Genomic DNA, 15,238 nt, shown 5'->3' on the forward strand with positions numbered 1-15,238 from the left:
AATAATCAAAAATGGACCAGACAAACCAGTGATTGACATCATGAGCATCGATCCACGCAATGAGGATACGATGACATGCATCAACCAAGTCAGCGAGCCTGACCACCAGATCCCGTTAGTCGCCTCTTACGACAAGCATAGACGCCTTTTACGGCAAGCATGGGTTGCTGAAGACCTATTCTACCCCGGATCTTCACGGTCCGACACTGTAATAACCAAGGTAGACATAATTTATGGATAACAACTTCTTTATTATACTATCATAGCGACGTTTCTGTATAGATCCTTATACAGGCGTATCCCCGCCACACCCTAACTTAATACTCCACTGTTGAGTGGGCACAGGACTCACAGTGGTATAAGGCGCCGAAATTCGCTATGCAGAGTTGCGTCCTTTGGGCACGCCAGAAACCTTTGATCATGGGTTCGAATCCCGGTTCGACCCGATTATGTTTCTCGAGTTGTCAGCACCCATTCGTGACCAACTGGTGTTATTCCGGGACAAGTCTTCATGCAGGTTACGGAAAGGGGCGAGTGGTGACGAATGGTCAGCACCATACCGTGCTCGTGGGTTTCGACGAAGAGGTCAACGTCCATGACCTTCATCACTTCGGGCTTTCCTCCCACATTAAGCTGACACGCCGTGATAGAACTGGAATACTGTTTAAAGCGGCGTTCATATTAATCCATATTATCATCCATATTATCATCTAAATCCATATTAGACCCCCCGATCATCTCCATCGTCTTTAATCACAAACATCCCCTTGAGCCTTGAGGCAGTCTGTCCAGGAATCGCCATAGGCACATTCCGACTCAACGAGGTCCTCTTCCTAATGCGATTACCTTACAACTTGACCGTCTTACATAACAATACAGCAGCTGATACAAGAATGTCCTCTTGGTGGCAGTTATGGCATCCTGCGACACCCAGGAAGAATCGCGTACATAATAAATCAATTAAGCCCGCGTTGTTGTACAGGTAAGATATGATCAGGTAATGCGCCGGCGTCTGACTAATTACTCACCTCAAGGTGCGATCATGCACGCATATATCACTCACGTCACTTCGGCCCGGGGGTAGGGGCTCGGCAGCTCTGGGGTGAGGGCATGACACTCAGATCGAGTTAGCATTGGATGCAGAAAACGATACACGGCTGAGAAGGACCTCTCTTAAAAATTAAGAATTGATCTATTTGTAAGAAAATCCGCCTTTCTGGAAATACGGTTTTAAGGTGTGCGATGGATGAATAGAAAACTTAACGGTGAGAGTTTATTCTGACTTAATTGTTTTTTGTTTGTTAACTGACAACGTCTTGGGAATAAAATTATGAAGAATGTTACATACTTTCGACATAATTTAAAGAAACACTGAAACATTTAGCGACAACCACGTGTATTGTCAGGTCGTGTATTGAGTTAGTTTTTTTAGGATCTGACGTCATCCCACTGCTGCAGGATACAGGAGTGATCACGCGTGCACATCCGCCGTACGAAATAGGACGCAATCATGACCAAAATAAGTAAGTATTATTCAATTTCATTTATCAGAAAAAGTACCAATAATGCATTTTAATTGACCGAGCGTAAATCTACTTGTATGTATAGAATGCATACGGGAAATTACAACAAAGCACATTCATGTGCCGCCAGAGGTGTGTGTAATGTAGCGACTACCGTGCAATTAAGTATCTTGGGTATTAAACATTGAAATACTCATTTGTTGCTGCAGATAAATTATCGATTGGTTAACTTGAAAAAAAAATGATTTTAGTCCTCTTTCCGATGGGAAAAATGGACGCTCATTGATAAATACGATGTATATTTCATCGCGTGAAGTCTGAAGTTAATATCAAACTGTCATTTCATGAAATATACAAAAACACGTGACTGTGATCATGTTTGTGACTTAAAAAGTATTTCTTTAAAGAATTAAGGAGCACGGGAGGTGAGATCGGCTTTCAAACTTTCAACTTCAAATTCTGTCGAGCTGTTGTTGTGTTCTACACACATTATGAAATGTCTAGATAATAAAATTACTGATATCTTAAAATGTTACGGTGATATCAACAAATTAGTTTGTGATATCTCTGAATGTATTTAAGATATCATTAAACAATTACCATCCTACTGTACATAAATATTTTAGAAATAAATTCAAGATATCTTGAAATAAGTTATACATATCCACAAATGCATTACAGATATCACAATTTCTTTTTAGATATCTATAATTCAATTAGAGATATCTTTAATTAAATTCAAGATATCAATTCTGACCGTTACTGATATCAAAAATCCAATTGAAGTATAATTAATAACTTTGATGACATCTTTATATCAATTATAGATATCAGTTATCTAATTTAAGTAACATTATTAAAGTAACGTCTTTAATAATGGCAACAATTGAAGATATCAATAATTAATTATTGATATCTGTATTTAGTTTCAAGATATCAGGAACTGAATTATTGACATCATATCAAAACATGACATTTTGATATCTTTAAATCATATATTGTTATCAATAATTGAATTTAAGATATCGGCAATTCCTTTCAAGATATCAGTAATACGCTTCACCAAATCCTTAATTAATTTCGTTATATCTTAAATTTTATTGCAGATATCTACAATTATCTGTATTTAAGATATCTTCAATTCCATTCACGATATCTTCAATTCAATTGAAGATATCTTCAATTGAATTCAGGATATTTTTAAAACAATTGAAGATATCTGTAATTCCGTAATAAATGTGAAAACGGCTTGCCTGTGATCACTGTCATTTTTAGGAATGGGTGCTCTCCTTCCGTCTGTCTGTCCGTCTGTCACGTTTCGTTTCCGGAGCAGAACTAAAAATTCATGTGAGATATCTTAACCAAACTTGGCACATAAATAAGTCTAGTGCGGAACTGGTGCCTTTTGATAGTTTGGGATTTTGGAAAAATTATTTTTCGAGTTTCCATGGCAACGACTTTGACTTAGACTGTAAATGGCAGTCGTTCTCGTTTCCGGAGGACCGGACATGTCATATTGGCGGGGGATATAAGTGCATGAAAGTTTCTATATTCAGAAGATTTTTTACTGCTGAGAACATATACTAGTCAAAAGAACACCGGATGTTTGTCATATGGTTGGTTGGTTTGTTGTTTAACGCCGCACTCAGCAGTATTCCAGCTATATGACGGCGGTATGATTCACGCAATTGGGATCGATGGCATGCATCAGCCAAGTCATCTAGCCTGACCACCCGATCCCGTTAGTCGCCTCTTACGACAAGCATAGTCGCCTTGTACGCATGGGTTGCTGGAGACCTATTCTACCCCGAATCTTCACGGATCAGTTTGTCATATGACTACAGTTAATCTGTCATGAGAGTAACTACAGCCATATGAAAAGATCAGGTGACATAACAGATTAACTATAGACATAAACTTCTTTAAAGTGGTATATTTTATTCAAATGTTTGAAGGGGGGCACGGGTGGCCCAGTCGTCTAAGGCGCCGCGATTCGCTGTGCAGAGTTGCGTCCCTTAGGCACGCCAGAAACCTATGATTGTGGGTTCCAATCCCGGTTCGCCCCGATTATGTCTCTAGGTTTGTCAACACCATACCTGTGCTCGTGGGTTTCACCGAAGTGGTAAACGTCTGAGACCTGCATGACTTCGGGCTTTCCTCCCACATTAAGCTGACACGCCGCGATATAACTGGAATACTGTTAAAAGCGGCGTTAAACCCAACTCACTCACTCACTCAAATGTTTGAATCGTGAAAGGAACACAGGAACTTGGGTTGTGACACACGTCTGTCGTTTTAATTAATCTATTTCCTCTGTTCCAAGTGATGGCGTCAGGTCGAATGTTGTCGATTATACATAGATCGGTATATAGACTTGCACAAGTCTCTAAGGCAACAATTGTTAGTTCAAATCATAATTTCTTGATTATATAAATAATGAGAACAAGGTGTCCCTATAAGAGACTGGCGTTCTCAGACCACATATCTAGACTTGCCTATTATAAGGATAGAATTACTAAACACCCATGAACATTCAGTACAGCCTTGGAGCAAGGCTAATTGCTATATTGCTTTATAAGTTGCACGAGTGGTGACTGGGTGTTGCCGAGTGATTGATTGGCGGGTCGGTGTCAGATGACACTGTCAGGTGGCCTCGGGTGAACCTGCTCGCCAAGCAGAACGTGCAAACCTCGGAATGATAGATGGACAATGATTAAAAAAGTGCCCATGGATAAAGTTTTAGTTGGACGTGTACAGTGACTGAAGGATAATAAGGCTGGTACATGATGTTTAACTTGGATCTCACTTTGGGATGAAATATGTTTGGACGTTTTGATTTTTACGGAAGCCTTTGCCATTTATTTATTCATTTGTTTCGATACTATCTTGAAATTTCAAGATACTAAGTTGAAATTTCAAGATACAGAAGTTGAAATTTCAAGATACTAAGTTGAAATTTCAAGATACAGAAGTTGAAATTTCAAAATACTATTGTGAAATTTCAAGATAGTATTCTGAAATTTCAAGAAACTAAGTTGAAATTTCAAGATACAGAAGTTGAAATTTCAGAATACTATCTTGAAATTTCAAGATACAGAAGTTGAAATTTCTAGATATTAAGTTGAAATTTCAAGATACAGAAGTTGAAATTTCTAGATATTAAGTTGAAATTTCTATATATTAAGTTGAAATTTCAAGATATTAAGGTGACGCAGGTTTTACACGTCTCCCACGGGCGTGATGCTGACGCACCAAGGAACATAATCAGGGCATATTTGGGATTCGAACTGAAGCCCAGACGACCTTACATATCAGGACCAACTGTACAAAAACAAAACGACACCTCCGTCTTTTGCTGCACACATATACTACCGGACAAAAGAAAATACACACCTATGTTTAATGGTGCTAGAAATGAAACAAACAAGACATGGTTATTCTTGATGGCGTGTTTTATACGTCTGTCATGGTTGTATTTTGGACCTCAATTTGGCAGTGTTTCGGCGACTTTCTTTTGCCCAGTACGTTTTGATAACGTTTGTTCATTAATTATTTGGTTAAATTTAATGTTCAAGTGGATTCTTTTTTTGGCTCGCAGTTTATATACTCACCGACAAAAGAAAAGCAAATACCATACATGTTGATTGATATATGAAGACTTCCCCATATTCAAGAGATGTTAGACTGGTTCGATGCACAAACCAACATACTGGTATTTTGTGTGAATTGATGCCCATGAACGCATCACATGTGACGTCATAGATCCATGACTCGAGTTGCACCATTTGTCTCGTGCATGATTAGCGTGTAAAGTAAGGAAATCACGTGCCGCATATCGTGATAAGAATAAAGTCATTGCGGTAACACTTCACTGATTGTTAGTTTTGTCATTAATTGGTACACATTGGAAACATCTCTTCTTATCTTACACACTTCTCCATATGTGTCTATTGTTCGCGTTTCTTTTGGCGGTGAGTATATTCTGTAATAGACAATATAGGTCATGGTTGCTATGCTTCGTTGTATTAACCTGCTATCCTGTTCCAGCATCTGACATCCCCACCCCCTACACCGTCTACAATGGGGCGTACCTGGCCTCCTACACCCCCAAGCCCCTGGATGAGCCTGCGGTGCGGCTGGTGAGTAGGAGATGTGACTGAGCCAGGGAGTTGGTTTAGCTCCCTGACTGACTATAAAAATACGTTAACTGACTATAGAAGTCTAGTTTCCACCCTTGCCGAACTAGGCTGGTATTCTCAGGCTCGATCGTAGCGCCACCATTAGCCATTACGAATTATGTCCCTTCTATGTCCCTCCTATTGACCAATCAGATTCAAACTCTCATATCACTTGCATTTGCTTCAAGCAATTCTTTTTGCTTAACGCCGCACTCGGAATTTTATTCCAGCGGTCTGTAAATAATTAAGTATGGACAAAATAATCCAATGATTGACATCAGGAGCATCAATCTACAGCCACTTATCAGCCACTCGTTTGTCTGGTCCAGATTGGTTTACATGCCATATAGCTGGAATATTGCTGAGTATATCGTATACAGCATATTACCGCATTAAATCACAGCAAGTCAAAAAGTTAGTCGTTTGAGTTAAAGCTTATACAATGTACCGTTATTTCTTGACAGGACATACACGGAAACGAACCCATGTTCTCGGAGAGACCGACAAGCCACTTCAAGCTGGCGCTGTTTGCTTGTTTCTGCTGCTTCACCCCGGCTGGCATCACGGCGCTTGTATACGCCTGCAGGGTATGTGAATATGTAATGTAGGGCGTTATCGCACGCCTACAGGGGTTGTGTACTGTTGGGAATAATTGTCCATCACGCAGTGGGTCCTTTCAACAGGTATATCGTACATAAATAGACGTAGATTACATATACCCGCCATTTATAACCGAGACGGAAATAAAGAATAGACAGGAGCTCAATTTGCGGTATACCAAGTGTGAATGAGTTTGTTTTTAGTGAGTGAGTATGGTTTTACGCCGCTATTAGTAATAATCCATCAATATCACGGCAGGGGACACCAGATATGGGCTTCATACGTTGTACCCTTGAAGGGGATCGAACCCGGGCTTTGACAGACGAACGCTGTAACCAATAGGCTACCCCCCACCGCTCTGAGTTTTGTGTTCGGAATTGATCTCACATACAAAGCACATGTTCGTCTTCCAAACAGGACACACCTAGAACCCCCCCCCCCCCCCCCCCCTCCCCGTCACCCACCACCCCCCCCCCCCCCCCACCACCAAAGTACACATCTATGACCACATATTAAACGGACACGATGTGGTACATCGGAAATACTATTCAACACGGCGTTAAGCCCTATTCACAGTTTCCAATAATTATCTCCAATGGAAGTTCTAGTCTTAAAGGGACGCTGGTTAGTCTTGTGGTTCAATCACTCCCGGAACACAATGAAGTCTCAGGTTCGATTCCACCATCCTTACGTGTCAATGTATTTAAACCATTCGCAAGTTATCTCCCTTGGTCTTGTCAGTATGCATATTTTATACCTGTATATTTCAAGTCACGTTGTAGTTGTTGTGGACAGGGCACTATGATGTAAACGGAAGTGTATTCAATAAAATGCGAGGAAGGAAGTGATCACTGTTTTTCTTTGAATGGAGCTTTTAAATCAGTGTTGTGTGTTGACAGAGCCGATCAGCCAAGAGACGTGGAGACATGCAAGTAGCGGCCGAGCAGGGCAAGAACGCCAAGGACCTATCCATTGTGGCCATCACTCTCGGCATCTTCTTCATCCTCCTCGGCGCCCTCCTCGGCGCTGTCTTCTACCTGACGTATGTCCACGTGCACGTGCACGACCACGACCACGACCACGACCACGACGTGACTACAGCGACGCCATAGACTAGATCCAATTTCTCAAAGCGTCTTCATTTTCTGACTGAACTGTTTTCAGGATAGCAGTTTGTTCCCCATATCGCCAGGACGATACACCCACAACCATGCCCTGCAGGGTACCAGAGTGTGCGCAAACTGTCTGGTTGGTTGGTTTCTTGTTTAACGCCGCAATCAGCAATATTCCAGCTATATGACGGCGGTCTGTAAATAATCGAGTCTGGACCAGACAATCCAGTTATTGACATAATGAGCATCGGTCCACGCAATTGTGATCGATGGCATGCATCAATCAAGTCAGCAAGCCTGACCACCCGATCCCGTTAATCGCCTTTTACGACAAGCAGTCGCCTTTTACGGCAAGCATGGGTTATAAACTGTTCTGAGAGAGATGCTTTACTGATGTCAAATCACGACATTTGTGGATTGAAGACCAGCATTCAAGATGGCGCATATCCACGTCTGGTACACAGCTATACAGCTTCAGTTGAGATCCAATCTCATTAAAATCAAATCTAAGTTCTCGCTGCCGCTAAACAAAGATCTGAGGACATGCCATGACGGGTCAGGTCAGAACGACATTTTTGCGAACTTTGACCGACCACTGAAACGACTAACAAGAAGTCGACATCAGCCAATTAGAAAGCAGCTTTCACGAGCTTTACGGCACTCGTATCAAACTGGCGACATCCATTACAGACTACGCTTGAAAAATATGTTTACACAATTCTCGATTAAAATTTTGTAAAACTGAACAAACGAACATTCCGGAATGTCTAATATGTGGTTGGGATTGTATGACAGTGCTTCCAATGTACTGTGCAACGCCTCTTCCGTTCAAATGTTTATCCCATGGAAGCGAGAGATAGACGATCATTTTGACGGAATCAGTCGTACGGACCGTCACTGTCGTTCGGAATACCCCGTGTTAACGTTTTCGAGGTTGCATGATTAGAAATCACATTCCGACTGTCACTTTCATGATCTGGTAAGCGATGCTTTGATTTGTCGGATGAAAGGTAGTTCTGACGTGGCCCGTAATGGGATGTCCTCAGATCTTTGTTTTGCGATAGTGAGAACTATTAAAAGTCCCGAGATTTTCCATACCAATCTTGCAGCTCGAGCATGGGTGGCCCAATCTTCCCGAGGCAAGAGAGTTAACTGACTATTAAAGTCCAGTTTCCACCCTTGCCGAACTAGGCTGGTATTGTGGAGTTATATTTTGGCTGGACTAACGACTCTACGCATAGTCCAATCAAAATCGCGCTTCGAAATCGAAATCCGGTTCATGCACTGTCGTGCAAATTTAGTCGATTGCAGGATTTGCTAAGCATGTGCACCGCCAACTCGTTGTCAGCGGATATTTTCCAAATCTTTTCATGCTTTTAATCAAGGTGCTCACGTGATTTGATGCATTTCGCGATGTAAGACCCGTTTTATCACAATATAGATCTTGATTATCGATCAGATCGTCCTGACCGGACGCCACCACTTTATGTGAAGCAAATGCAAGTGATACGAGAGGTGGCATCTGATTGGTCCATAGGAGAGTCTTAGAAGGGACATAACTGGTAATAGCCACTGGTGGCGCTACGAACGACCGAAGTTATTCCAGCCTAGTTCGGCAAGGGTGGAAACTGGACTTTTTAAAGCCAGTTAACTCCCTTGCCTCGGTAACATGGGGTGGCCCAGTCCTTTAAGGTGCTGCAATTCTCTGTGCGGAGTTACCTGCCTTACCCAGTTGGAACTGCAAGTAGTGAGATGCCCTCTGGACTTCATGCCATCCTTGGACCCACCAGCCCTGTTTCCAATTGTTTTAATTGATGATAACTAATGGAGATATAACAAACATGTTTTTAGCTTTTCATGGTTGCAGACATTCTGCCTCTTAAGTATGTGTAAATAAATATATGTTCATTTTCTTGATGGTTTTCGTTTCATTACTTACACCGAAACTATTTCCTGGGCCCACTTGCACAAAGCAATCTTAGCTCTACAACTACTGAAAGCCTACCTTAAAGTATGGGAGTTACGATCATCTTGGTGCTAAGATTGCTTTGTGCAAGTTGGCCCTGGACTAAGATGTCAAAGAAGTCTTCACAGTGACCTTGACCTGCATACAAAGTTGGTGGTGGGGATTTGGCAGCAGTGTTTCCTGGGGACCAAGTGAAGTGTGTTTTGTTTGTTGTTTAAGCTGCATTCAGCAATATTCCAGGTATATAAGGACCTGCAAATGATCAACTCTGGACCAGGAAATCCAGACATCACAAGAATTGATTTAGGAAATTGGAATACATGGAGCAACCATTTCAGGAAGCCTGACCACCTGATGCCTTTAGAAACCTCTTACCACATCCATGGGTAGCTGAAGACCAATTCTAACCCTGTTCTTAGTGAGTTGGGTTTAACAACATTTTTTACAGTATTCCAGTTATATCACGGTGTGTCAGCGCAATGTGGGAGGAAAGCCCAAAGTGATGCAGGTCTCAGACATTTACCTCTTCAGTGAAACCCACGAGCAGAGGTATGGTGCTGACAAACCTAGAAACATAATCAGGGCAAACCAGGATTCGAACCCACAATTATATGTTTCTGGCATGCCCAAGGGACGCAACTCTGCACAGTGAATCGCGGCGCCTTAGACGACTGGGACCCTGTTTCCCTAACCCTGATGTTAACAGGGACGAGGTTAAGTGGTCAGGGGGAAACAAACATGCAGATAAAACATAAACATGTTTATTCAAATTAATCAAAAATACATGACTGTTACAGCAAAGACATCATGTACAATATTAATTACAAATATCACTTATTCATGTATCATACTTGTATATAGAGGACTTCTGGATGGTTGGATGAAGTTCCGAGGCTCCACCAGGGGCACAGTAGGTCATGCCACGTCTTGACCCAATGTTCCATTTCCTTTTCACTCTGATTTTCACATTTTGACAATTTAGTATATTCACATTAATATTTAATATACACATATAATAATTATGTATTTTTGCTTTTTTTCACACATTTACCATACCACCATTTTCCATTCGATACATATCAATGATCATTTTGGCAATGTAACTTGACTATATGAGTGGGTCAACTTCAATACAGAATAAAATCAATATTCAACTTTATTATATGATCAATGTATTTCATACAAATACCCTATGTCCACAGTGGGATGTCCTCCACACTATCCCCACTCTATCCCCATCACCTGTAGATTGCTGATGTCACACAATGAAATAGCTGCCTAACCCCTATCATGGCTAGTTTTCTATTGGGCCAGGAATATTCGAACCCCCCATCCTGCCTGTCAATGCCTTTTTTACCCCTAAGTTTGAGTGAGTGAGTGAGCGAGTATGGTTTTACGCCATTTTTTAAGCAATATTCTTGCAATATCACGCTGGGTCACCAGAAATGGGCTTCACACCTTGCACCCATGTCAGGAATCGAACCCGGGTCTTCGGTGTGGCGAGCGAGTGCTTTAACCAGTAGGCTCCTGAAATGATGACTAGTAATCTTTGCTGTGGGATGTGTTAGTGCAAGGTAGCACCCTGGCCAGTTTGATCTTTGACTTGTTATTCACTGCTGTGACAGAGCATTCAATTTGTGAACAAAACAAACGGACTGATCTTCACCTGGGAATATATATCCATCAGATGATTCTTCCTTTAGCACCTTCTGCCCACAAAGGATGAAAAGTGAGTGAGTTGGGTTTAATGCCGCTTTTAACAGTATTCCAGTTATATCACGGCGTGTCAGCCTTATGTGGGAGGAAAGCCCGAACTGATGCAGGTCTCAGAGGTTTACCATTTCGGTGAAACCCACGAGCACGGGTATGGTGCTGACAAACCTAGAAACGTAATCGGGGCGAACCTGGATTTGAACCTACAATCATAGGTTTCTGGCATGTCCAAGGGACGTAACTCTGCAAGCGAATCGTGGCGCCTTAGGCAACTGGGCCACCCGTGCCCCCCAAAGGTTGAATAGGAGAGTGTCAGAACTGTAGCATTTACCAAGTGTGTCCAGTCGGGTCAACTTGGACATGAATGTGTCCAGTGAAATCAGTGAATCATGTTCAACACTTTTGAACACATTTCAGTAAAATGAAGGCCTGTCAGCTTATGTTTGACAAAAGCCCAATGGACACAGGCCATAGATGTCTTCCACCATGGTGAAACCCATGACATGGTGCTGACTAAACAAACCTCACAATCAGGGCAAATCAGATATTGGAATCGATAATCAGCAGATCCTTGCATAACAGGGGACACAACTTTGCACAGGCACCCACAATGAAACATAACACCCTTGGTAGTAAGGATATTTTAATCCTAGTTATCATCTGTATGGTTGATCATATGAACATTTTACAGAGCTATATAGTCAAAGGTCTTTGATTGAGACCCATCATTTAAAGGAGCACCCCTTGGGTAGAAAAACAGCAGTACCAGCACAAATGTCTTTTCCCCATAGTTCTGTGAGTTGATCAAAGTTTCCATGGTCTTAGAACTGTGCTCCATATCTGATGTACATCATGCATATTTAATACAGGATTCACTCAACTTTTCAACAAAACAATGAACAGGTCATGAATGTTTGTAACAGTAATACAATCTGTTGCCATTTGACTCCCAACTTCAACTGTGAAATGATTGACAATGGGAAAATGAAGTTGATACAGGAATGAAAAGTTTAAAACTCTACAAATTAACTTTTTGATTCAAATACCATACCTTGAATTAATAAGAAACTTGACTTTAGCATGTCTGTGAGTGAGTGAGTGAGTGAGTTCGGTTTAACGCCGCTTTTAACAGTATTCCAGTTATTTCACAGCTTAATGTGGGAGGAAAGCCCGAAGTGATGCAGGTCTCAGACGTTTACCACTTCGGTGAAACCCATGAGCACGGGTATGGTGCTGACAAACCTAGAAACATAATCGGGGCGAACCGGGATTCGAACCTACAATCATTGGTTTCTGCCTGCCCTAGGGACGCAACTCTGCACAGCGAATCGCGACACCTTAGACGACTGGACCACCCGGGCTCCCTCAGCATGTCTGTAAATCATTGTGTTGCATTATATGACACCAATCCTTTCACCAGTGTTTGAAATAAATAAACTGCCAAACTGCCATCAGGACCCACACTTTATAAGCTGCAGCCAAGACTAAATTCTTCAGGCCCTCATTTAAAAAACTGCAGCATATTGTGTCAAATCAATAAACATGTAAATTTACTGCAGCCCTTGAGGACCCCTACAAATTCGAAACTACGGCCACGATATGAGATCTACTTGCCACGGGCTACAGGTAGGTGCTTATTTTGAACACTGCCTGTCACCTAAGAATATGAAAGCCACTTAACATGGAGGTGCACAGACAGTCATCAGAACTTCTGTCAATATTGTCAAAAATGCTTAAATCCAATAAAACAAAATCGTTCGGAATAACAGAAACTACCGTATTCGACGTAATAAGCGCCTCGCTCTAATAAGTACCCATGGCGATATTTACTGATATATTGGCTAGTGAACAATCCCAATAAGCACCCCTTCCGCTTGATCAATGTACAAAAGACATTTATTCGCGTATAATACGCACTCGTGTGTTAAATGCAACCTTACTTATGGACAATTTAATTCTGGAAAAATATATCTGTCGTATATGAACATTTCAGGCTGTCAGCATAAACCAAGAAATTTATCTTTCAACTTGGGTGTTTTTTTCACCAAAGTAACATTCTTATAAGAGCCCCTATTTCTAATTTTGACAGCGCACAGGGGGCTTATTACGTCGAATACAGTAATTGAAAATACAGAGATGTGAAAGAATAACCTGATAACACTAGCCATGAATTGTAGGGTCTACATTAGGAACCAAACTTGATGCTTCCGAATTGTTAGAATCACAATAGCATTAAAAATCCATGTGAGCCCGCTAGCCTATGGTAATATTCTAAAGGGCAAATTGAATGGAGAAGTCTAGAAGCCAATCTGTATATAATCCATTTGAATAAACATTACATTTCATTTGGTACCTATTGAATGAGTTGTTAAATTGTCAAAATATTGAGTAAGTATTCAGCCAAGAACAGATAACTCTCTCAACCTGTTTCAGCTCAACATAATACAGACAGGAGGTACAACCTTAGCAATACAAGTCAACAGTTGGGTAAAGAAGCTCATGTGGAATATCAAAGCTGATCATGCTGTTTTCAGAAAGAAGGGCTTGCAAAAGGAGCTAAAAAGTACTTGGCAGCCTTAAAGCAGTCGTCCTCCACCGAACTATCTCACCTATACAAAGTCATCAAAACTACCTTAGGCAGAAAATGATTGTCCCCATATATATCTGAAAAAAGGGCAAATGATTGGAGTGAGTGAGTGAGTTTGATTTAACTCTGCTTTTAACAGTGAGTGAGTGAATTGGGGTTAACGCCGCTTTTAACAGTATTCCAGTTATATCGCGGCATGTCTGCTTAATGTGCGAGGAAGCCCGAAGTGATGCAGGTCTCAGATGTTTACCACTTCGGTGAAACCCACGAGCACGGGAATGGTGCTGACAAACCTAGAAACATACTTGGGGCGAACCGGGATTCGTACCCACAATCATAGGTTTCTGGCGTGCCTAAGGGAGGCAACTCTGCACAGCGAATCTGGGCGCCTTAGACGATTGGGCCACCCGTGCCCCCACAAATGAATTGAAATGACATGCGATTAGTTTTCATTCTAATTTGTCCAAACTGCTTCATCAGCTTCTAACTAATTGTAAAATGTTGCCAGCCCCTCCTTCAGATAGGTTTTGACAGACTAGTGGATTTATAAGTTCAAACCTTGATGTTATTCCCCATGTTCACAGACAAGAGTACCTAGCAATTTATGTAAATTAGTCTTTTAATGCTTATAATGATTATCATCAAGAAAGACACAAACAGTTAAATACATAATCGAATGAAATGACGGACATGAACCAAGGAAGCAGGTATATGTGAAAAGAGTTCAACAAAACGTGGAACACAGAAAACGTAATATTTTCTTCCCGTTATACTAATTGTTAGCAATAACTGCAGACATGCATGATGTAGTGAAACCTTGTTAGCTCCACCAGCTTGGGACTTGGGATTTGAAAACAAATTCAATCGGGAAATATTCAGCTGTTAATTTTCCCAATTCGCCATGATGGTATTCCTAAAGACATACCCCAAAACATAAATGCCACTACATTTGGGGTTAGAGGGGAGATAGTTTAGATTCTTGCAATTCTGCTATTACACTGGTGACAGCAATGACCCTGGGAGTGTGATGGTGCAAGTGGGTAAGGAGCTTGAAATGAAAGCTATAAAGGGACACAACTCGGCACAGGAATTGTGGTGCCCAGACCACTGACCAACCCATTCACGCTACATTCATGACCAAATCTATAGATCAGGCACAATCAAAGTGTATATGTAAACTAAAGCGAAACATTACATCGGACACCTTGTTTGTGCATACAGTAAGGTAGATTTACAACATGGCTCCAAATAAATCCTTGAGCCATCGAGTATTTACAGACTTTATATCATTCGCTTTGGGTGTTGACCGTTTACTTTTACTAATCGGGACATTTTCACTCCTTTGGATCCAGTCTTTTGGGCATTTCTATTCTTTTCTGTCCATGTCATAAGGGATCCTGAGGGCAGGGGGTCCAGACGTCCAGGGGATATGGACCCCCCTCTTTGAAAACCAGATGTAGTATGTTGAAGGCAGTAAAATTATCTGAGACAGGATTTTGATATTTTGGACCCCTCCCTTTTAAAAACAGTGGATCCGCCCTTGCATGTGATGACTCTAA

At 41.4% G+C, this 15,238-nt stretch overlaps 1 protein-coding gene across 1 annotated transcript; it reads left to right on the forward strand.

The window, feature by feature from the left end:
* Positions 1–1,510: 1,510 nt before the first annotated feature.
* On the forward strand, positions 1,511–7,413 carry LOC139466856 (trafficking regulator of GLUT4 1-like). Its single transcript, XM_071248597.1, has 4 exons — positions 1,511–1,523; positions 5,571–5,662; positions 6,166–6,288; positions 7,201–7,413. Exons 1-4 carry the CDS (start codon positions 1,511–1,513, stop codon positions 7,411–7,413), a joined length of 441 nt encoding a protein of 146 aa, XP_071104698.1.
* The last annotated feature ends 7,825 nt before the right edge of the window (positions 7,414–15,238 follow it).

The sequence above is a fragment of the Haliotis cracherodii genome, unplaced genomic scaffold (assembly GCF_022045235.1).
Source record: "Haliotis cracherodii isolate W230 unplaced genomic scaffold, xgHalCrac1.p SCAF_19, whole genome shotgun sequence".
Taxonomy (NCBI): Eukaryota; Metazoa; Mollusca; class Gastropoda; order Lepetellida; family Haliotidae; genus Haliotis; species Haliotis cracherodii.

Bases quoted from the DNA above. Each gene is read 5' to 3' on its own strand.
- LOC139466856 (XM_071248597.1), top strand. The intron at 5,663-6,165 runs GTGAGTAGGAGA...ATTTCTTGACAG, and splicing joins ATGAGCCTGCGGTGCGGCTG to GACATACACGGAAACGAACC. The intron at 6,289-7,200 runs GTATGTGAATAT...GTGTGTTGACAG, and splicing joins CGCTTGTATACGCCTGCAGG to AGCCGATCAGCCAAGAGACG.